This window comes from Larimichthys crocea, chromosome XV (assembly GCF_000972845.2).
Source record: "Larimichthys crocea isolate SSNF chromosome XV, L_crocea_2.0, whole genome shotgun sequence".
Taxonomy (NCBI): domain Eukaryota; kingdom Metazoa; phylum Chordata; class Actinopteri; family Sciaenidae; genus Larimichthys; species Larimichthys crocea.
Genome location: NC_040025.1, coordinates 15877288 through 15901460, shown reverse-complemented (window position 1 = coordinate 15901460; position 24173 = coordinate 15877288). Strand labels below are relative to the sequence as shown.

The 24173-nt window shown below is 41.0% G+C and overlaps 3 protein-coding genes across 12 annotated transcripts in view; 2 read left to right on the top strand and 1 right to left on the bottom strand.

Annotated features, from left to right (window-relative positions):
* rarga (retinoic acid receptor gamma a) overlaps positions 1 to 3220 on the top strand; it is a 42966-nt gene extending 39746 nt beyond the window's left edge. For both annotated transcript variants that reach the window (XM_019268652.2, XM_010747531.3), the window contains 2 exons: positions 171 to 329; positions 466 to 3220. In XM_019268652.2, the coding sequence (XP_019124197.1) occupies positions 171 to 329; positions 466 to 830 (524 nt within the window). In that variant the 3' untranslated portion in view covers positions 831 to 3220. The remainder of the gene's footprint in view (positions 1 to 170; positions 330 to 465) is intronic.
* Positions 3221 to 6273: 3053 nt separating this feature from the next.
* On the bottom strand, positions 6274 to 19045 carry calcoco1a (calcium binding and coiled-coil domain 1a). 2 transcript variants are annotated; one of them, XM_027288422.1, is made up of 15 exons: positions 18772 to 19045; positions 17526 to 17692; positions 17329 to 17431; positions 15133 to 15335; positions 14735 to 14947; positions 14298 to 14446; positions 14122 to 14191; positions 13848 to 14003; positions 13176 to 13430; positions 12817 to 12942; positions 11989 to 12084; positions 11110 to 11197; positions 10687 to 10934; positions 10319 to 10410; positions 6274 to 8373 (listed from the first exon to the last, which is right to left on the bottom strand). In XM_027288422.1, the coding sequence occupies exons 2-15, from the start codon at positions 17655 to 17657 to the stop codon at positions 8346 to 8348; spliced, it is 1959 nt and encodes a 652-aa protein (XP_027144223.1). In that variant the 5' UTR covers positions 17658 to 17692; positions 18772 to 19045; the 3' UTR covers positions 6274 to 8345. The 2 variants fall into 2 exon arrangements, with proteins under 2 accessions (XP_027144223.1, XP_019124201.2); XM_019268656.2 differs by having other exon boundaries at positions 17526 to 17690; positions 18769 to 19044.
* The window catches only part of hoxc10a (homeobox C10a), a 138237-nt gene continuing 129405 nt past the window's right edge, over positions 15342 to 24173 (top strand). For 5 of the 8 annotated variants that reach the window (XR_003463808.1, XR_003463810.1, XR_003463815.1 and 2 more), the window contains exons 1-2: positions 15342 to 15860; positions 16478 to 16528. The gene's annotated coding sequence lies outside the window, so the exon portion shown is untranslated. Of the gene's footprint in view, positions 15861 to 16477; positions 16529 to 18450; positions 18763 to 21833; positions 22230 to 24173 lie in introns of those variants that run through there. The other 3 variants (XR_003463812.1, XR_003463813.1, XR_003463811.1) reach the window with 3 other exon arrangements.

Genomic DNA, 24173 nt, shown 5'->3' with positions numbered 1-24173 from the left:
GAAGTAGTAAATTTGTGTTTCAGCAATTATGTTACTGGTTTGAAAGGATTAGTAAAAGATAAAAATAAAAGAGCTGAATATTTGTTTGAGATGATTGAGAAAAAATAATAAGCCTTCATGTGATTCTGGTGAATAATAGAGAATATTTTGTTTTCTGCACTTCTCATCAGACCGTATGGATCTAGAGGAGCCACAAAAAGTGGATAAGCTGCAAGAGCCTTTACTCGAGGCTCTGAAGATCTACGCCCGCCGCCGTCGCCCCAACAAACCTCACATGTTCCCCCGCATGCTGATGAAGATCACCGACCTCAGGGGCATCAGCACTAAGGGTTAGTACAAAGAGACTGATTCTGATTCTGTAAAAGGCCTTACTGCTGTCATAACCCATTCGTAACACACAGGGCTTTGTCAGCAAACTTATAGAGTATGACTAATTATTTACATCACCATGTTTAATGCTTCCAGGTGCAGAGAGAGCCATCACTCTGAAGATGGAGATCCCAGGGCCAATGCCTCCTTTGATCAGGGAGATGCTTGAAAATCCAGAGGCCTTTGAGGACCAAACAGAGAGCAACGAAAGCCCGCCGCCTCCACCACCGCCGCCACCTCCACCACCAGCCCTGGTCTTGAAGCAGGAGGCTGAGGATGAGGAGGACAGCTGGGCCACAGAGAACGGCAGCGAGCCATCGCCGGAGGAGGAAGACGAAGACGACGATGATGATGTGGGAGACGAAGAGCGTGACAGGGGCTCGGACAGTGACGGGGAGCCCTGGGGGGTTCTGGATGCTATAGATGGGTCAAGGAAAGGCCTTGTTGGGAGGGCGCAGTGAACAGAGCATTTCATACATGCACACACTCATGCTCATACAGGTTCAAACACACATACATACACACATGCACACACACCCACACACACACACATACATACATGGAAACATACAATCCAACCTCACTCCCTCTCCCACCTCAAGAAAATGCTGGCCTTCCCTCCCCCTTTCTCTCTCCTTACTGCACATCATTGTGTCCTCCACAGTGGAGCACAGTAGAGCCTTATGTGTATAGACACTTTCTAACTCAGGCCACATGGTCCATGACAAGTGAACTACAGAAAAATAAAGGAGAGATGACAGTAAAACCGTATGAACTCCTGGCGTAGCCAAGAGGGAAGTTGACGTGACAAAAAGAACATAACCTCTTTGAGAAAGCTAAATGTCTTTTTTTTTCCACTATTGTTGTTTATATCTAAAATAGGGGAAAGGCCAAACCAGACACCAGAACTGAGCAGTTGATTCCGATGGATTACAACAAGCACATTTCTCAAAAGAAAACAAAAGTACAGGTCAAAACCAAATCGAGTATGCTTATCTTTTGTTTTTGTGGTTATTGCTTTTAAATATTGTTTTCTGTTTTTCTTTTTCTTTTTTTTTTTCAATTTATGAATAAGTCCATACATATCTATATACCATTATAATTTTGTCTTTATTTGTTATTCTGGTTTTTATATATGAATCCTGTAGACAAGTTTTTTTTTTGTTTTTCTTTGAAGAGCTTTCCTGAGAAGATATTCAGAGGGAAAGAAGGGTAATCAGAACTGGCTGGGTCTTCCTTAGCAGCTACATATGCTTAGCTGGGGCTTTTTTTTGGGCACTTTGGCTCACTGTGGATGTCAATGATAATCAACCCAGAGGACTATTGTTATGTTGCAGTGACTTAATCAGTATCTGTTATCAGGGAATTGGCATTATTCTATTTTGCTCTCGTTGTAGCCAACTAATGCTGTCAATATGGAAAGTAAGCATATTTGTGCCAAAGTTAGGAGAAGTCATCTTTGAGGCATGAGTTTGACTACTGGCAGGGACTCCAGTCACGATCCAACACTCCTCACAGCAGAGCGCTCACTCACACATGCACTCACACCTTCGATCTCACGTACAGTATATCCACAGTGCATACACACACACACACACACACACACACACCTTTCACTCTACCCTCAGCTGTAGCAGATGTGCCAACCTGGCATCAAGTGCCCAGACAGAGATTTACACTTTTACACCGTATATATGTAGCACTTCTTGTCATGCTCTATTCAAGTCAGGCACATCACATCCGCTGTTGAGTAGAGTTACTGTCTGTGAGCGTTTATCTCTGTTAGCATGTTCAAACTGATAATAATATCGACAACAATCAACCTTAGAGCACTCCCCGATGATGTCGATAGACACCGGACACATGCACACTTTCAGCACGGACAAAAACATCACACTCATAGTAGAAACATTATGCATCAACACAACGATCAAAGACATATGCAAGTCATCAAAAGCAGGAATCCTTATGGAAGACATTTTGGAATCAGACTCAGGGCTTTTCAGTAAGGACCAAACCCTAGCTGCTCTCAGGCACGCTAGAAACAGGCAATATTTATGTGTGTTATTCTTGACTCCGTTTTGATCAGCTCAACCCCTCTGCGTGTACATAGAAGGTAACAAGTCTGAAAAACAGCATGGATGCCAGTCTGACTCTCCCAGAGGGGGACAAATCATCATCATCATTATCATCATCCTCACTGCCCCGTCTGTGCTCGCACTGGCATCCATGCAGCAAACTGCCTTCTCATCCCAAAAGCCATTATATCATCTTGTCTTCTTGTGTATATCCTCACCTCTCTTTAAAGGAGCCGTGGAGGGTTATGTGTTCTCATGTATCATTTCTTTATTGCCAAAATGTCTCTGTTGGCGATCAGCTGGTAGAGCACAGCTGATATACAGTACAGAGGGGTTTTTTTTGTCTCTCTTTGAAGCAATATGAACATTTTCTCTGTAGCGGTGAGAGGTCCCATCTTCTGAATATGGGCAGGTCTCCTCATTTTGAGTGCGTGTGTGTGTGTGTGCGTGTGCGTGTGCGTGTGCGTGCGTTCATGGGAATGTGTGTGTGTGAATGGTTTAGCATGTTTTCAGTGATCGGGTGAATGTCCTCGGCATGATGCTGTCATACAAGAACACTTGTGTGATGACGTCATCTCTTCTCTCTCTCTGCTGGGCTGTCATGATGTTAATGACAGCAATGCAGGCAGAACATTGAGATTATGTTGTTTTTATGTTTTTGTTTTTTCAACATGGCCAAGGTGTTGTCTACCCTCTGTTTATGTCAACTCTTGTCATACAAAGAAAAGCCATATAAACAGTAAGAGGCACAATAAACTACTTTTGTGAGATTACTGGACTTTTTTATTTCGTGTGTCAAATTTCATACAGTACACAGTTTTATAACACTGTGTTCTAAGTCATGCATTACCACAATTTATCAGTAGAGGGAGCTCTTGAACCATGACTGCAGGGTGCGCTGCTTGCAGCAGTGTTCACCCTGCATGGAGGATAAGAGCAGGATCTGTTAGGTCATGGAGAGCTGTGGATGCAGAGGCTAATAAATCACAGTCTCCTGCTGCACAAGGACATCAGATAAAGGTCTGCTCCTAAGATTTGTTCACTCTGCAGTTGCAGGAGTGCAGGTAGACTTACTCTTTCCGATGGTTTTGACTCAAAGATAGTTGTGGTTTAGAAGTTAATGAGTAAAACTGTCTGTTATGATTTATTTATTTATTTATTGAATGTTAGAAAGATGGACGACATATGATAAATAAAAAGAATAAAACTTGATGTTCACCACATCAACAATAAGATAGAAATAATGTATATCTCTTTGGATATCAATATAAGAATTTGTGGATTCATTGATAAACAACAAACAGCAACTATTTTCATAATCGATTTCAAGCAAAATTTGTGGGGAAAATGCCAAACATTTTCCTATTCTCATATGAAACATGCCGCGTCTTTACCATGTCATTATATATTTAATATCTTGGGGTTTAAACACTTTCAGCTTTGCAAAGTTGTGATTTTGTGTGTTTATGTGACTAAACACGTAATAAAAGCAATCATTGGAAGATTAATTGATGATAAAAGAAATAATTGTTAGTTATCATGTCCGTGTTAGAGGTCTGCCAGGGAAAATGAAAGTGATGCTTCCAGCTAAACAGTTCATAGTCCAACATGTTATTAGATTTTACTGGATTAATGTGATATTTGAGCTTGTAGAAGACAGCATCTTGGATCCAAAGCGGAGTCTGTTTTGGTAATGAGCTGTGAAATGTGAAAGGACATCAGGGTCTTAAACTCAGCATAGAGTCAACACATTTGTGAGAATATCTCCTGATCATAGTAGTGCAAACCACGTTTGGGACAAGCAAATTAATAAAACAAGGAAACCCCTTGACGGCCTTAAACATTTTCGAGATTGGTCTTTTAAATGTCACCAAAACTCAAGAGTTATACATTTGTCACAGATTTTATAACGTCTACCTTGAGTACATCACTGATAAGATCGGGCTCTCTTGATATCCTGATAAAGAACAGGGATCCTTTTAGTAAAGGGCCACTGATAGTAAACATCTTTCTTTTTTCAGAGTACCAGTGTGGGATACTAATGCCTCACCTTGATTTTATTAATAGAGAGAGAGAGAATCAGAGGAGGGTGATAAACAGAGATGAGATTCTATCAATTATACGATTGTTTTAATTAACTATCATTAAAGACAGATCAATAACACCAGACTGGAATTAAAATAAGGTCCATACATTATACACTATTTTACAAGGAACAATCAAATGGCCTCATATACTGAGCCCCTGGAAGATGTTGCCATGGGAACCCATGGGAGGGTTTGGGTGTGCTTGGGGGAATTTAAAGGAGCCGGACAAGATTTCTATATACTCATCCTTCCACATCAGTGATGCTTGATTAACTAATTACTTGAGCTAGTAAGAAAAAAAAGATGGGAATGTGTAAAGCAAGGTCCCTGAAAAAATGGTATAACTGTACAATGAATTAATAAAGGGTAAAAATCTCCCTTGTAATATTCTTGCAGCCACAGGACATCAATTATTCATAAAAAATTGTAAAGAATCCATAAAAGTAGGTCATGAGTGCGGCATACCAGGGAAATTCATTTGAATATTTAAACCCAGAGAGAGATCCTTCGGCACATCCGCTGAGTTAGCTCTGAACATAAGCAAACTGCAGCGGTACTTTAGTCAACACACAGGAGAGATAATGGAGCAGGAGAAGCTGGCTCCTCGGAGAGCGATCAGGAGGATAAAGTTCAGTGAACCCAAATGCTCCTGGCAGCAGTTAGAGAGGAAGGGCCCCGGGCTCAGGGTGTGATAAAGGCAGAGAGTGGAGGTGCATGTGACCTGGGTTTGACGTGATAAAAAAAACAAACTGCAGGGTCTTTCTATGTGGACCTAGAGCTATATACAAGACAGACAGGTGCATATGTCATATGTTGGATGCATGGAGTTGGGAGCAGGGTCATAATGTGAAACTGCACATCATTTACAGTGTGTCTCCTGCTTGGGTCAGAACAGACAAAAAGGACATGTTCGTCATTTGTTACATATGCAGTGAATCCATGGAGGGTTGGGAATCAGTGAAGGGAAGAGAGGAGAGGTGAGGGGAAGGTGAGAAACGTTTTCAAGTGCAAAGACCATAAATTTAACACCTTCCCCCTGCGCGAGCAGAGAGGCAGGCAGGCGATCTTAAAGAAAGGGTAATGGAGAAAGAGATGAAGAAATGGGTAAAGGTATCTGTGACAAGAGTAAGAATGGAGGGTGTGCCAGCAGGGAGGCAGAGGAAATAAACAAGGCCAGGTAGAGGAAGGGGTGATTTGGGGAAGGGGAGCGAGGGCTGGGGAAGGCAGGCGCCGGGGTCATAAAAACTAGGAGATGTGTTCTGGCCTCTGGGTCTTCATATCTTTTACATTTCTAATTAAAAGAGATAAAGAGTGAGGGAGTCATCAATCCCACAGTGATTTCCCAGTTAAGGTTTTAGAGGGGGCTGTAAACTAGGCAGCCCGGCATCATTGATTTTATAATTAGCTATCGTCACCCCAGACTTAAGATGGAGGGAGTGTGGTAGAGGGGCAGGAGGAAAGCTTAAAAGAGGGAGCAGGGGACTGCCGGAGGAGTGGGGAGGCACAAGAATGAAGATGATGAGGAGGTGAGGCCTGAGGGGTGAGAGAGAGCGAGCCAAAGGTGAGTGGAGAGAGAATCCTGAGTGAGAGGTGTATTTGAAACAGGCAACGAGCCAAAAGGGAATATAGGTTATATAGCGGTGTGAAAAGAAATGGCATAGTTAATTACCAGTGAAATGTCATGTGAGGATCAAAATATTACTATGATCTTTGGCCAGAAAAAGACACATTAGACCCAATAATGGATACATAAACCATTTTATTATGCAGAACCCCGCCCAAACCCTGTTACATGACTGATAAGAAAATACACGGTGGTATACATAACCTTCACACACAAAACTTCAAAACAAACCATAACCACTGGAGCTTTATTGCAATGGGAGACAGTGTCCTGACGAGGAGTACTCGTACTGGAGCTCTCAGCGGAACAACAAAAAAATAACTTCCCTAAGACATAAAGTCAGGTTACAACCACAAACGATGACAATGGAGAATATATGTAGTGTGCTATCTTCTGGGAAAGAATACCAGGTTCCTCGAAACATTCCTGCTTCTATATAAAGAGAATCAACATGTACTTCAACACCAGAATACATAGTGACACAAGTTAAATGAGAGGTTTTTACTCCTTTCATGACTACTTCATAATAATTCTGGTCCAGTTGAAGCTGTTAAACATTCATTCATTTTGCAGATTTCCACCTCTTACACAAACAACACGCTGGTATAATTCCCTTTCATTAGCACCAATATCTTGCAACAATATGACTTAAATATCAAAGTGAGTATCTGAAAACATGATAAAAACAAAAAAGGTGTCGATAAAATATGCGTAAACACAACACACAATGGTAATGATTAAGATAACGATGAAAAGGACACAACCGACATATTGTTAAGTATCCATATATCAACTTTTCATCTAAAAACTCTTCTATAGTAAAAATAGGGTGCAAATACAGCAGATAAAATCAAGCATCAAAGTGTCTAGCAAATCTTCTTAGCCAAGCATGGAAAATTCTGTCACACATTGCACAGTTGTGTGGAAAACAAACACCTATTTCAAACTAAACCTGAATATAGTTTCATTGCAGCATAACTCAAGTTAATTATAAATAGAAAATCATGAAAAATGCATACAGTATTGATTAAAAGATAGGCAGCAATTTTTATTAGGCAGTATATTGCCATAGGGCTAGGGGAAAATACCAACACCATGTCATGATGTCAGGATCTATAAAAATGATTTTCTTTTACTCTTTTTTTTTTTCATTATTTTAGGCACAAATTTAGAACTAAATGGTTGTGACGTAAGATTTCTGTACAAAACTGTAGCAAAGATCAACACTAAATATCCAAATAACTAGCTAGTAAATTAGCATTTCATTTCAATAATTATGAAACGTAAAATCCAGGATCATTAGCGAGTAAAAACTGCAGCTGATCTATAGTGAAAAGCTTATGAGCATTAATTTTATAATAATGATGATATGAAGTTACTGAAGTAGAAAGTTGCATCTGGCACCTATCTTAATAGACTTTAAACACAATCTGTTCAATAAGCTGTCTATTTCAAATGCTTGTCCGTCTTAAAGCGCCTCTGCGCCACTAAATCTCCTTAACTGCATCTGCATGACAACAATCAACTGCTAATGCGTACAAGAAAGTGCATATCAAACCTTAGCTCTGAGTAAATGGAGGAGAAATATGATGTCATAGACCTACATTGCTGCAATATATATTCTAGCATGATGCTGTATCATTACTTTATGCTGCCATGAATAGTGTTCAAAGCTGCTGTGGAGAATTTAATGCTGGAAGAGAGTTTTGCCATGACTTCCAGAGGAGCCAGGCCTGTACAAAACATCATAATTACAGTGCCTGTCATGACTCCTAATCACAAATGTCATAAAAACGACATAACATCCATCGTAAAGCTCTCGACATAGCAGTGATTCAACAGAAATCGTTGGGCTACAGCCTGCGAACTCTCAAACGCCAGAGCCCATGCCTAAAACTGTGCAACAGTCTTATGTCAGTCATAAACATGGTGTTGACCTGCCACCACAAGCATTATGTCATTTCTAACAACAAAACAGCTAGGGCAATACCACAATAGCCTAGGAGGAAAGAAACCAAAGGTTCACGGCAGAGACGATGTAAATTGCATATTAACAGTTTGTCTATGTAATGAGTGAGCTGTATATGTGCTTAGTGGAAGTAATGTGGGACCACATTAACGCCGAGAAAATCCCCCTTCTCCTCTCCTTTTGATCACTCGCTGCGGCAGTGGCTGGATGTCCACTGGTTACCATAGCGAGGTGTCGGCCAGATCACTGGAGGAGGACACAAAGCAGAGTGTGTGCGTGTGTGAAAAAACTGAAAGAAACACTCATTCTGGTTGAAAGAGGAGGTTAGACTGAAGGAGTGGCTGAGTGGGAGAGAGAGGGCTTTAATGATGCTGAAAATTGGCCCGTGACTGCGGTACACCCCTCAGGTAAATCATTGCTACAGCTTGCTGTCAACTTATCTGTCCCCTTGTCCTCCCATCTCGCTCCTCCCACGGCCCGGCTCTGTCTCACACAGCCTCCCCCGCCTCACCCTGACTCAACTTCTTTTACGACCGCATATTCAAAACTTCCATCATCAAGCCATACTCACCCTGTCACCATAAATAATTGGTTGCATGCGTCTGTGTGCATTAGCAAGCTTTGAATTCAAAGTGTACATGTGAAACCATTTCTGTGTGCGATCATAGGTGGAAAGTAACTGAGTAGATTTACTAAGGTACTATTCTTAAGTATAATTTAGAAATACTTAATTCTTCCATTTTTTTTCACCCTTTAGAACTTTTCATTTCTGCATTTAAGGTGAGAAATATGATACTTTTGATTTCACTGCATTTGTCTGGCTGCTGTGCTCACAAATTACTTTGCAGGGAGAGGTTGTACACACAAATCAAACCATGAGCTCATAAAATATGATGCATTGCTGGAGTTTAAAACCAGCCAGCATGACAGGAAGAAATTTGCTGGCTTGTTTGGGCTCAAAGAAATTTTCATTTTAATATGCAGTCAGTAATGCAAAACTCCATTTTTGAACATTAAATCTTCAACTCTGCACCATTTTGTTGTGATTTTCTTGTCCTCCCTCGCCTTGCCCTTTATTAAGGTGAATACATGCTAACCTACAATATATCTTTAGGACTATCTTTTTATATCTTTACCTTTTACAGCAGTAATATATGAAACAGTCATATTGGTTGTGACATCAAATATGTTGATGTAACACTAAGAAAGGCAGTGGTGGAAGGAGTACATAGACCTAAAAATACCACTACAACAACATAAGTATCAAAAGTTGTCCCACAAAAATGTGTCTGATAAATTATTAGATTGTTTATACAGATGTAAAAATGTGGAAATACATTTCACTGTTGTATCTTGATGAGCTATTTTTGACTTCATTTACAGTACAGGTAGTTTAGTCCAGTGTTTCCCAACCTGAGGGTCAGGCCCCCTCTAAAGGGTCACAAGATAAATCGGAGTGTTTGTGAGATGTGGCAAAGACAAGAGGAAAAAGCCAAAGTTCTGCTCAACAATTTTGCATTCATGTTTGGGACTTTTCTCTCGTCTTTGCTTTTTTGTAAAATATTGGACATTTTTTGCTCTTTAGTTCTTTAGATTAAACCTTTTGAGAAATTTAGAGGGTGGAACAGCTAACAACTCATAGACATCTATAACATGGAACAAGGTCACAGGCCAATGGTTGAATCATTTGTATTTTATAACGAGTATAGTGGATTACTGGAGTTGATGGTCAGCAACATATAATGGAAATACTTGAGTAAAGTCCCTCAAAACGGTGTTTTGATCATTAAATTTAATTAATTTTCTACCACTGCTGACAGAAACTTCACCTCAAAATGACGACTTTTACTTTTGACACTTTAAAACATTTTACTGCAAATAACGTACTTACAGTATATACTTTTACAATGACAATATTTTGAATGCATTAGTTTTTATGGAGCATTACTCCACCCTCTTCCACCCACTTTCCAGACAGTTGTTTTTTTTGGTTTTGTGCAGATTCAGATTCCCTTCTGTTGGCTGTTTTTTCTGTCTGTCTCAGTCTCGTTGTCACTTTCTGTTCTCTGACAAGGAGCCAATGTGCTGACACAGTGATGAGAGTAATGGATATCAGTACATTTCCCTCGTCCTGTGTGTGTGTGTATTTATTCTATGCATGATTATGTGTGTCTGAGGTGATAGATTGTACCTGAGAACAGTGTCCGTGTGCTCAGGCAGCAAAAGTGCTGTTTCCTCTCCAGAGCTGTGCCTTCCACACTGATGTGGATCAGATTCCTCCTCCTTAACAACAGACAGCAACACACACACACACACACACACATTAACATGTCACACACACATTAATATGTCACACACACATTTGTCCAGTACCTATTATATTCTAATAACTTGCAGACTAGTGGCCTAATTGCTTCAGGAGATAATGTCTATATCAAACGATCCCCTGCCCGTGTTTAACTGGTGCGCATGGCTATCAGCATGGAGACATAGCTCATTTTCAGTATCACATATAATTACACAATGGTCAAGCTGAATGGCTCAGATAGCGCATCTCACCGAATCAGAGCTGTGAGCCAAAGTGTCAGCGCCAGCCTGGTGTGGCGATGAGAGCGGGGCTGGCTGGTTGATGACCACCATGCTCCTCTCCGCCTCCCTGGGAGAGGGAGGAGGGGTGGCAAGGAGCAAGGAATCAGGCTCGCCCTGTTCACACAGGCTGTAGTGTCCCAGAGGTCTTGGTGGACGGAGAGGCTGCAAAGCCTCTGGGTTCTCATCCTCAGAGTCAGATAATACACTGCCAGGCCGCCCTGCCACACAGAAACATTGGGAAAGAAAAAGTGGTCACTTGCCTCAGAGCACTGCCTGTCGCCCACAACGCAGGCCATTCTGAACAATATTTAGTGTTGCTGTTGAATGATAGTTAACACTTTTATTGTTCACATCTGCAGGGCATACAGTAGATTAATGTGAGGCTCCATTCACCTGTAGAGGCAACCGGGGCAGCGCTCCACTTGGCACCGGCCACTGTTCCCATCTTCTGCTCCAGCTGACAGATGTACTCCATCAACTCCTGTATTGGAAAATACAGCCATCATATCGCACACCAGGGCAGGACTTTCATCACAGCTTCAGCAGCCATCACCCTCATGATGTCCGACTTCTTCAAGCCAAAGCTTATAAAACGGTTACACAGTAAATACGCAAACACAACATTTGCTATTATATATTATTATCACTGCTCAACATTAAAACATTTGTTTGATTTATGATACGCCACAGTCTGGCTGCAATACTGCCATATGGCAGATGTTAAAATTAAGCTGGACACTGATTTTAAAAACATTGACCATCTACTCTGCCAGTAGTGGGCAAATGTGATGGTGGTTAGCCAACAAAAACTCTGCAGGCACTTTAACAGCAGCAGCACTGACTGCCCTGAAATCCACTGATTTATATTGCACTATAAACAATTTATATTGCACAATAACAACTAAGAAGACAACAACAGACAGAAGATTCCAAACACCTGGGACATTCACGATCCCAGTGTACTTGTGTACATATTAGTAAGCTTTAGGATATGAATATATTGTTGATACAGAGCATGTCTAAAAACAATCGTTATTCATAGGCGCACTCAAGCTTGAAAGTGGTACAAATCGTAACTAAACTTGCATTAAATTTAAAGCTGATAATGAGTATTCACTCATGATTAGAATAAAACTTTAACGGTTTACTTGTTAATCCATACAAGCCATTCATCCGCCTTGAGATCTTATCGGCTGATAATGAAAAAACAAAGTGCAAAGTGCAAAGTGTTTACTCTTTTTTGAAAAAACTTAATCTAACAGTGTGTCGTGCCTGTTTCTCTCCAAGCAGCTGCTCCTTCTCTTTCTGGGTGACCCTCAGGCTGGCCTTCAGCTCCTGGAGCTCCCTTCGAGTTTCACTCAGCTGAACCTGCAGGTAGGTTATCAGAGGACAGCAGGGTAGTCAGACCCAACTAATACATACTGTAAAAGTTAAGTGTGTAGTGAAGTATACAGAGTAAATCACTGCAAAGTTAATTTCTCAGTATTTTGGGAAAGACGTGTATTTGCTTTGTTGCAGAAAGTTAGATGAGAGGATCGATACTACTCTCATTTCGATATGGTGAATGTGAAATCAGAGCCAGCAGGCAATTAGCTTAGCATAAAGACTGGAGGCAATCATGGTGATGATAAGACTCCAGAAAGTCACTGTGCCAGGCCAAGAAATAGTTCCAGCATTCACATCGCTGTAAAACGACAACTTGACGTTTTTACTCATCTGCTTGTGTACAGATTAAACAAACGAGATATAACATTTATATTAATGAGCTTTAGAGCTACTGGGAGGTAGACTTTTAAAACTTTGGCCAGGCTAGATGTTTCCACCTGTTCCCAGTATTTATTCCCAGATATTTTATTTATCGTACAGTCATGAAAGTGCAATTGATCTTTTCACCCAACTCATGTCAAGAAAGCAAATGGCATCTATCTCTCCCTTTAAGTGGACAAGCATGCCATGTGTAGTAAATTATTTGCATTTCTACTTGTATACATGCATAATGGTGGTTTAAGTTACTACAAAAATACTCTGAAGTAAACTCTCAAAATGAGTGTCAACAAGAAACACTGACTGCAGTAAGTTTCCTTTTGTTGTCTTTCTCACCCGGTTGCAATCTTTTTCTCTTCCAAGCTCAACCTCCAGCTTCACTCTCTCCATCCTCTCCTCCTGCATCCTCTCCTCCGTCCTCTGCGTCTCTGTGTTGAGTTTCTCCATGCGCTCATGGTCTTTCTGTCAGGGTGACACATACACAGTACTTATAACATATAAAAACTCATAAAAAGTCATGTATGCCACTCAGAAGAGCAATGAAGCCATCAGACATCATGACATCTAACAGCATATATAATATCTAATATCTGGACACCAATAGAACATGTGATATATATTCAAAATTCAGTACAAATATATTAAATGTTCTAATTTCTCCACCTCGGATACGTTATTCTGCAGTAATACAGTACCTCAGCAGCACGCTGCAGATTCTGCCTCTCCTGGGCCCAACGGGCTCTTCCCTCTCTCAAGGCCAGACTGGAATCTGCAAGCTGAAGGGTGAGCTGGGCCGCCTGCAGACGAGCTTGATGCAGTTCGGCCTGCCCGTGATCCCTCTGTGCTACCATGGCACTCAGATCACTCTTCAAGCCCTCTGCAGCACGCTCGCTCGTGTTCAGACGCTCCCGCAGGCTACGCATCTCCTTCAGAGTTGCCTCGCTCTCCGCCTGGCCATAAAGGAAGAAAGCGTGTGTTGACTACATATTTGTAACTGTAGGTGATCTGTTACAAAATGCCAGTCCTGCATGCAACGAATCCTGAACTTAAAAGGTCAAAATTTAAAGGCAAAGCTGGCAAAGTTTTAGAGTGTAGTGACATACAAGACGAGTATGTTTATGAAGAAACACACCCATGTTTCTGCCTAAATCCCAAAGAAAAAGATATAATAGAAAACAACATCCTATCTGCAGTAACTGAGACCACATGTTTGCTCCATATAAATTCTGCCGTCAGATGCAAATACCTCACTACTTATAACAGATACTGAATTAACTGTCTGGCTCAGCTTTATCTATCAATCCATACATTACTCATCAACCTTCCTTTCAATCCCATCCCTTCTCATTTCCAAAGAAATGTCTGACCTCTTTCCTGTGGGCAGTGGTGAGTTTCTGGGTGAGGGTGGTGATGGTGCTTTGAAGCTGCAGGACACTCGTGTCTCTCTGGGCCAGCGAATTTCTCAGGCCCTGGAACTCCTTAGACAGACTTCGGAGTTCACCCTCTGTCTGTTCCAGCTTGGTCTAAAATACAGAAATAAATGACACAGATTGGAGAAGAGAAGGAGACGTAGAAAAAAAAAAAGAACAATGTAGACAATGGTTTCGTTATGATATACAGCATGTTCTGAATTATAATTACCCGCAGGCTCTTTCTCTCATCCTCCTCTTCTTTCCTCTGAGCTCCAGCCCTCTTTGCTCTTTCCTTCATCCTGCACACACACAGATTTCATCAACGACAATCAAATGTAATCATGAGAACCACTTCCTAAAACTAAAAGAACAAAGAGGAGGAAAAAAAAGGAGAAAATATCATACCTTTCCAACTCCATCTCTTTCTCAACATTTCTCTGTGTCAGGGTTTTGATATCCTCCACCAGCTCTTTGATTCGCATTTCGCTGTTCTCACTCGCATCCAATAAAATACTTGTCTCCTGGGCTAGTGATTCTCTTAAAGCCTGCTCCTCCTAAAAGACCAGAGGCATTTTTAATTTTCATGAGGAATTTTAATTTATCACAACATAGACTAGGCTATGAAAATATTCAACATTTTAATATAACAACCCAGGCATTTTATTAAATTAATATTTAAAATGTTATATTGGTAAAAAGTCAGGATATTGTATAAGCAGAGACTGGTGCTTTTTATCGGAGTATAAGGGCACAGATACAAAGAAAATATGGAAATGGTAACAGGCAAATTGGTCCTAATCAAATGATCTTGTCCCAGTTATTTGCTTAGCTCGATACGCCACCTTCTGCTTCCACTCCATCTCCTCGATTTTCTCTTCATTCTGCTTCAGCTCTTTCCGCAGCCCGGCAATAACAATTTCAAGCTCTTTGCGCCGCCTGTCCCAGGCCTCCCTCGCCCTCTTGTACTCCACCTTCTCTTCTTCCCTCTGCCTGTTTGACGCCTCCTGCGCCTGCAGCAGGTCGGCACGCTCTCGCAGGCACTCCTGCAGCCGACTCTGACAAGAGACAGAAAGAAGCAGGGGGTGGTTAAGGGGATCATAACTGTGCTCTAGTCTTTGTGCGCCAGCAATAAACAACAGTATTGATTCCCCAGCATATGTTTTATCAGCAGTCATTAATTTTGCAAAATTGAAAATATACTCTCCTTCACTAGTCAATCTATTTTATTTGCTTTGCTCACCTGCAGCAGTTCAGCCCTGGGCACTACCAGCAACATGTCTGTGCCTCCTTCCTCTCCATGGGGCTCCTCCTCAAGGGTCACCAGATCCTCCAGTGGTTTCGGTGCGCAGAAAGTGAATTTGGGGCTTTGGGAGCACACTTCTCCCTTACCATCGATATATACAAACTCATACTCTTGGGAGCTGGGTTTGGGTAGGTAGGAGGCTAAAAAAAAGTGGTAGAAAAAAGATTCACGTTAAAATTAATTTTCAGTTAAGAAGTAGTAGCCCAATTTTTGTTTTTAAGCTGGCTTCTAATTATTTATCTGTAGCACTGAAACATGGAGGAGAACGGTAACTATGGGCACTTTAAGAAATGTAAGAGTTAATTCCTTTTTAAGATGATCATAAATCTTAATGATTTAGCAGTATTTTGATATTCATACAATACAAGCCTTTAAAACGTTTTCCCATTAAAATGGTAATGTAACAATGCATAAATTATTCTATCTAATCTGGATTTTTAATTTTTTTTACTGCACTGTAGCAACACTGATTTATGTGCAGTGTGTTGCAATACAGCTTCCGGCCACAGGTGGCAGCACTCAGGTGAATGAGCGCAGGTGAGCGAGTGAAAGAAATGTCGCGTACTTCTCAGGGATTTGTAAATGTTTGTTAGTTTACAGCATCCTGAAATCAAATCAACCTTTCCCATCCTGACATATCGCCGAGACGTCCATCTGTTCCTCCTGTAAGTTCTCGCTTTCATTATTCGCCCGCTAAAGTACTTAAAGTAGCACAGGTTACCCGATACCTGTATCAGGGCTAGCTAACTCCTGACAAGTGTTTGTTTACCTCTTAAAACAGCTGCTCTGTGAGTGAGTGAGTAAATAAATATCATATTTTGTGTGTTTAACGGTTAAACTACCGTTAATCTGCCAGAGGCTCACTGTTGTCATAGTTACAGTACTTTGTTTACTAGCAAGCTAGCCACTAGTATCCGAGAAATTAACCGGATTTTGTTCAGAGTTCAGAAAGTGAACTAGTTAAAAACAGTTATTTCTGGAGCACCCTACATCCACAGGGCCCTGCTATGCCCTAACATGTTTGTTTTTTACACATTAAATTCGTAAAACCATGTTTTACGTCACACTTACGTCCAAAGCAAACATCAACATTAATGATGCTATCCGTGCTTTCTGTCTCGTACTTGCAGTTTACTAGCATTGCAACTAGCTACTAAATAACTAGGGTTTAACTAGTTGCACCATACATAACTCTGACTTCAAGTTTATTTGGTAGTCTAACCATTTTTGTCTCCACATACTTCATCCTCTGTTTGATGTTTATCCTCCCTTTACAAAACAGGGAGGACCTGACCAGCCAGGCCACAGCCCATGACTTCATCCAGCCCATAAAGTAAGCAAACCTAATATTATCTTTATCTCACCGGCTATAGCTTCATGTTTAAAAATGATTTACTTGGAATTTCTGCTTCACAACACATGTACAGTAGTGGGGCCAGATGGAAAACAGACAGGAAGAATGACATACAGCAAAGTTTATGAGCTGTATTGTAAGTTAGAGCACCAGCTCGGGGTCACAGTGCAGGCAACCTTCTTTTTAAATCACTGCATCGCAGATGATAAGGAACCATCAGCAGTTTCTTTAGACTGTCCTTCCCCTGCTGCTCTTCTTCCAATGAAGAATGACATTGACAATCTGCTTAAGTTAGTGATAAATCAGAGGTCAGTGCCACACCTACTGCACATGTGCCCCTCGCACTGAATCACGCTTATCAGTTGCCACTGACAGACAGGACAGAGTGAACACTGTACTCTTCCAGTGAGTAGTAGTCAGAGCCAGCTTTGAGCCCATTGTCTTCGTCATCCTCATTACTCAGCCTCCTGCATTCTAAAGAAATTCATTGAAACCAAGAGAGAGACTGTCTTTGTTAGAGAGCAAGCTGAGAGGGATATTTGTCTTATGCATGGGACGTTTTCCCTTTTGCATCTGTGGAAATACTCTTTTAAGATAGAAATAACTAACATTGTCCTCCACTCAGTACACCAGCCTTTTGTATACAACCAAGCAATTCAATTTACAGAAACATCAATCTCCCGCTGAAGGTTTTATGTGCGGATGTTAGCACTGTACTAGTATAGATTCTGGCTAACTATGGGAAATAAAACACAATTAGAAAACACGGGCATGAGTACCCTGGAAGTGGACACAACAGTTGACATCTGTGCCCTCCTGATAATCAGCTGGGGCCAGTGCCCAAACAAAGGTATGGTAGTCTTTCACCGATGACCATCCCACCTGAGGAAGAAAAACATGCACACGCTGTTATTTCACAGAGTACATATACTCTTTATTTACTTGATGTTTGTGACAGTGATCGGGCTAACAATACCTTAAAGAGCCCTATCCAGTCATTGCTGGCCCAGTTGTGCTGTGGGCTGAGTGTGTAGTGGCAATCGACTCTGCTCTGAGGGAAGTAACTGCAGCCCACGTTTCTAAACTCCACCAGCCAAGCCTTCTCCATGGCAACACAATAAAAAGTCAGGCTACTTTGCACCTATGGAGGAAAAAAAACACAAATCTGTTTGTTTATTTATTTATTCGCCACAAGTTCAAGGTAGAAACTGACTGTATGAAATGGATAAGAGGTGAGCAGTGGAGAACAAACAAGTCAGAAGCAGCCCTCTGTGAATATTTATTCAGTGTAAGGAGATATCCTGACTGAGCGCACACTTGGAAGAAAGGACACCAGCTTAGCTAAACCTTGGTGACAGTGTGGCCTTTGAGCTACATGACATATTACATGTTTGTCACCAGGGCTATTTCAGTCATCGTCAACATTTGCAATTGTACACTGTCACGTGTGAGCATGCGGGTACAAGGTGTTTGAGGCCTCTGACATGCATGAAGCTCAAATTCCTCTGGCGGATACTCTCTCTCTCTTTAATTTTAAGGAATTTCTGCCTGGAGTTAAGCACACCACTTGGAGACACGTGCGTCTTACATAAAGCATTATTTATTTATTTGACATTGTGTGGGGGTAATGACACCGCTAACAGATGGATGTACCCTGTCCTGGCAGAAATAGTTTTAACAGACCAATAAGACCAGAAAAAGGGGATCTTTAAAGTGTGCAAATGCTGCGTGTGTGGATTAACTGTAATTTACTTTAAATCCATCTCCTGTGGTGCAGACAGAGAATAATCCAACATGATTATTGGGGTGTTGAGTTTTCTGTTATAACAAAACATTCCTCTAAATTTAGGAACAATAGAATAAACTTTTCTGATGTGATTGTCGCTGAGGCTTTTTCACAGATGTCGTCGAAAAGCTACAGACCGTGAGGAAAACGCACGGTACCTTTCGGAGGGTTCACGTTACACCGCACGAGGCTTGAGGCCCAACAGTAGCACATGTCGAGAAAACAGTGTGCCACGCATGTCGGTGCAAGCTCAAGAAGACAAACATGTAATCTAAGCCTTTGCAGGTAGATTTAAACCCGAACCCGTTAATTATCATCTTCCTAATAAGTTGCTGTGCTGCGCATGCACGTCAGGCGAGACAATGCCAGGCTTTGTTAACTACAAAGACATCTGCGCACATTGTTTCTGCACCGTCTCTCATGTCTCGCTTACCTTTTTTTTTCTTTCTTTTTTTTTATCGCCCTCACTTCTTTGTAAACAGTGTCAACGAGCCGCCTCGCTGTCAGATTCAGTCAGTCACAGTCCGCAAGAAAAACAAACAAACACATGAGAGATGCAGTCAGGTCGTGCTTTCCTTCTCGGGGCTCAGTTGCTCCACTAACCAGAAACAATAACAAAAAACCAAAGCAAAACACAAGCATGACAGCCTCACTTCCACCGAGGCATTATGGGAGCTGTCGTTCATCACGTCGTTAAGTCTGTGCTAAAAAGCCGCGCTTTAAACTACAATCCCCATGCTAAGAGCAGAACAGCAGAGATCGCGTTGGACGTAATATGATGCCTCTCATCGGCCGCCGTCATTTTCCTCATTGGATGTCTCAGCGCGGAGAGTCATTGTTTTTTTTGACAGAGCTGTGGTGACCGACCAATGAGATGAGAGTCGCTTGTGTGCGATGAGGAAAACAACGATTAGCGGCTGTTACTGTGTGCAGAGCGATACAGATACATACCCTAGTTGACTGTTATGATTTATTTATTTTTTAGTTACAATTGTCCATCTACATAGGTTACAAAGATGGTTGCATTGTGAATGCTTTTCTGTTCTCAACATTATTGTTACGCATTATTTTCCATGCAGTCAGAAGGTAGATACTGTACACAATGAAGGCTATTTAAATTCAGTAATAGTAAAATACTATAGGTTCATAGTCTATGTAGTTTTATAGTTGTTCTTCTTGTTAATCTTATCTTAGTGTTCTGCAGTGTTGGAAGAAACACTCAGATCATTTACTTACAATTATACTTACTAGTGTTGAAGTACATGTACTGCATTCAAAGTTATATTTAAATAAAAGTCAAAATAAATTTGAAGTAGCAAAAGTAGAAGAAGGCTACTGATTATGTAGTGATGCATTTAAGTATTTCACATCATGTAATGCATAAATCCTTTTGTACGTTGGACATGCACTCTACAGGGTGAACCACCAGGGGGGCGCCCCATTTATGAGTATTTTTCTTATCCACCATGTATATTGTAAGCTACTGTAATATCTTATCTTATTTTATCTTATCTCATAAAAAACTCCAAAATCACTTCTTAGATTATTATATATTTATTAGTAATCACAGCTGTCAATGTCAGTTGTGTAGTGCTCGGTATACTCAGGTATATGGAGTAAACCCACTTATTTTTCAGTCAACTTCAGGTATAACCATTTATCCTCTCTAATGTGAATCATTCAGTTCTTTTCCCCTAGGATGGTGAAGGCATAACACACTTGTCTTAATTTTTCATGAGTGGGTGGAGTAAGAAATAAGAAATACTTCTCTAAAAACGCATCATTTTGTAGTACCCAGTGTTTATTGCAAGTCTGCACCCCTTGTGTGGCTGATGTTGATTTCATGATGGTTCTTACTCCCTGAAGCTGAGAAATAGAAATGACATGGCCGCGTGTAAATACTGCTGGCTCATTTCGGGTGAGCTATGCAACAGAACATGTAAGAGTAGTCACACATGTCAATGTTTATAACACAGGGCTGCTTTAAAAGAGTATACCGCTTTCTCCAGACACCACTGGTCAAAATAAATATGTAGCTGAATAAAAAGTACAATAGTAGCTTCCAAAGAGTAGAATTAGGCCTATAAAGTAGCATGAAATGGAAATACTCAGTGCATACTAGTACTGCAGTGAAGTACGGTGGATGAGTAGATATACTGAGTTACATTTTACCACAGTTATCTATAACTTTGCTGAGGAAAATCAGCCTCTGTCTGGAACAGATCTTTTGATATCTGTCCATGTTTCAGACTGGATGAGGAATTTAGATTTTATTCAAACTCAGTAAATCTTCTTTTTGAAACGCGCGTGAACATTTGGCTTTCGGTTTGAGAGACTCATCTCATAGTGTGCCTTGTGAGGTGTGGAGGTAGAAATGAAACGGTACGATGATGAAACAGGACAGCAGATGGCAGTATACCATCTTGGAAACCTAATGCTTTGCATTGAGGTTGTCTTATCCAGACTCTCTACCACAAACGTCTATACAACATAATGCATGCTCTTAGCCTCCTGAGACCCTGAATCTCACTGTCTTCAGAAGCATTCAGTGCACTTTTTTTTTTTCATAGATGAAGTTAATATACAATTTAATTAGACTGCACCATGTAGATGCTTATGGACAACGTCTCCTCAGCTTTGTATTATGTAAGCCTGGTGCAGTCTAATAATTTGCTAAATTGTTTGTCTTAGACCAGAATGTCTATTTGTGACTTTTTACAATTATTTTTAAATATCTGCTTTGTAATTAAATGTGAATTTGATTTGAAGCTATTTTAAATTTAAATCAGGATTAAAAATAATGGTTAAGAGAAAAAAGTCTACTGCAGTACACTGAGCAGAAGCAAAACCCCAGATCACAGAAGTGGAAATGAAAGTTAGTGTTAAAGATTTAAGGTGATCATGCCTCAGCAAGCGAAGCTTAAATAATGCCCATCTCGTATTAGCTATTGATGTTCTTCCCATAGCCTGCTTATTTATCTCTGCTCATTGATGAGTCAATCCAGTCACACAGTACTTTACTCCTCCTCAATTAGTAAGTCCAGTTTGGCTAATTTAGTCTGTTGAAGACACTATAAGGACGCTTCATGTAATTTTATGCCGACGGACAGTCGATGTTGAGACCCTATAAATTGTGTTTAAGTGGATTAATAGTGTGCTGAGCGTGTGTGAGCAAAGTGGTGCTGGAAGCAGTGGCTCTCTATGCAGTTGGATAATTAAATCAGTCGTACTGCAATGACTAGCTTATTCAGTAGCCATTGTTTACATGTTTATTTGGCTAAGATGTAAGGAAATAAGAATGTAAAAATGTTCCTAATTTCATTTTGTTGCAACTCTAACTTCCACGCGATTCACAATGGATGCTTTGTTTCTTTGTTTTTATTATTTCAATTTAGCTAACCAGTATGAAAAGATTTCTTCATGATTTTATCATGTACTCCTGCTGGCTTTGTGCTTGTTTTAGTAATTGTTTGGTGTTTCGCGGCACTGTTATTTCAGGAAACATCACGGCAGACCTCAGATAGCCTTGACTTTGAGGCACCACTGTTGTGTGAAGTTAGAAGATGGCCGTGCAGCAGGAATGCGAGGCTTCACCCTAATAGAGACTAGACTGAAAGTGGATTGTCCATGAAACTGCTTGATCTTGACCTGGCTGCCCGTTGTTATGGCTCCTCTGTCTGTCATAACCCCCTCCAACACCCACCCCCAATACACACACACACAACCATATGAATTTATACTTTTTTCTTTGGGATGTGTGACTAATGGCGATGTGGACTATCAACACTTTTAATCGTTGGGTAGGGGAAAAAACATTATCAACTGTTCTGGCACAAAATCCTCTGCATGCTGTTTATTTTTTTAGAACTATTCTGCACAAATGTATTTCTAGCAGCCTGGCTTGGAATTCCTCTCAATATAAGAAAATGGTATAGCCCCTGAGTGCTACTGCAGTTTTATTACCTGAGGTGGTCTGTCTGAATATAGCTTACCACATGTCTCATTCAAAGGGAATGGCAGGTATGTGTCACTAGTCATAAATTGTAACTTGCCTTCAGCAGTAATCAGTTGCCAAGGAAACCTCAAATGGGATTATGACCTTCTGTTGTGTATGGGCAAATAAACTGTTAGAGTTGTCAACATCAAAGAGACAAACATTAAAGATTTATGTCAGTAAACAATTTATTTTCTCATCACACTAAATTTAAAGTGATGAGATGTGAAAGTGTGAGATTGGAGCTTTAAGAAATACAAACCTATGCCAAACCCAAATTGTTTTCTAACAAAGATAGCATTATTTGAAGCAATACGAACATTTTTGTGTTAAATAAAAGTAGTCTCTGTGGGCTGAGTGATGTAATCAGTGAGGGCTGTGCGACCATATAGTCAAGGAAAGGCATTAGAAGGGTAGAAAACAAAGAAAGCAGGAGCAGAGTGCCTGGAAGGAGGGCGGAGATAGAGAAATGGGGGGACGGTGGTATTTAGTATGCACGGCCAAGCTGCCCCATCTGCTTAGCGCAGCAGTCCCTGTCGTATAACTGTCTACAGGCCGTGGGCCACATAAAGAATGTCTCAGATTTGATGTAATTCCGCAAAATTAATGACAGCTTTACTCGGTATGGGCCGTGAGGGAATGATTAGTGTTTGATCGTCCATCTGATCAGTTCCCTTGACTGGCTGCAGGAGAGATGCTCCACTATATGCTGGCATGCTGCCGATGGCAAGCACACACACACACACAGATACACCTATCTCAAAATCATTCCTGGGCCCCCATGCTCTACTTTACGTTTGTGTTCTGGTTCCTCTTTTCCTCAACACAGACAACCAGTATCTTGTTAAAATCTCTGTGCTGTGATACTTCACATCAAAATGAACACCTACTCATGGGCTGGATGCAGGTCCCACTGGTGGTGTGATTCTGTGCAGGGCAGTTTTTATTTCAGGTTGTGCAGTATTTCAAACGAAAGTGGGCCAACCAGCATCCAATTTAGAGAACTCAGAGGTCACACTATGACCTTTTACAAGATATGCTTTACTGCAGTTGTGATTGGAATTGGGTATTAGTTTTTAAGAGATTGGGAATGGATTGGGAATTTGAGAGAAGAAATTGATCCACTGGATGGATTGCAGGAGTTGGACAAGTGGAATTCCTCTCCTCCTTTTTAATTCAGCCCCACCTTAGGCGGCCCAACCCCCATCTCTTCCCTCCTCCTGGGCTGCTGCGTTTACAAGCGAAGGGGGCATTCTGTTTTACAAGTGAGCCTGGTGCGTCTCGGTGTGCTAGCAACATTAAAATTGAACCCGTCTTATCTGTGCAAAGCGTGAGGCTTTACATCAGAGGCTGTCATGCTGCTGCCATGAGGCTCCTGTGTGCTTTTATGTAATGTCGTGCAGTCAGAAACCCAGCGGACAATTAAAGTGAGCTGATAGATAAACAAGTGATTGAAAACAGGGATGTTAGTTTGTGGAATGTGAGGTAGAGTTGGGGGAGGGCAGTTTCATTGCTGAATGGTTTAGTATTGTTAACAAGGCCAAGTCTAACACATGACATTAATTTCTCATCCAAATCAAGTGTCACCATCTCTTCTAAACAGATGGATCTGGGGAGAAATGTTGTTTTCAAAGTCGTACCTTTTCTGTGCTGAGTTGCATATGGCAAAGCTAATTTCCCATCTGACCATTAGCACTCTGGTCCAGTACCAAGCACGAGGAGCCTAATTCAGCAAAGGCTCGGGGAGGGTTGTGTTTCTGCCAACACAGATTGTTGGACAGATTGGCAATCCTTCACTGTGTATGGATGCAGCGTTTTTTGCTGAAATTGTCGGCCATTATAAC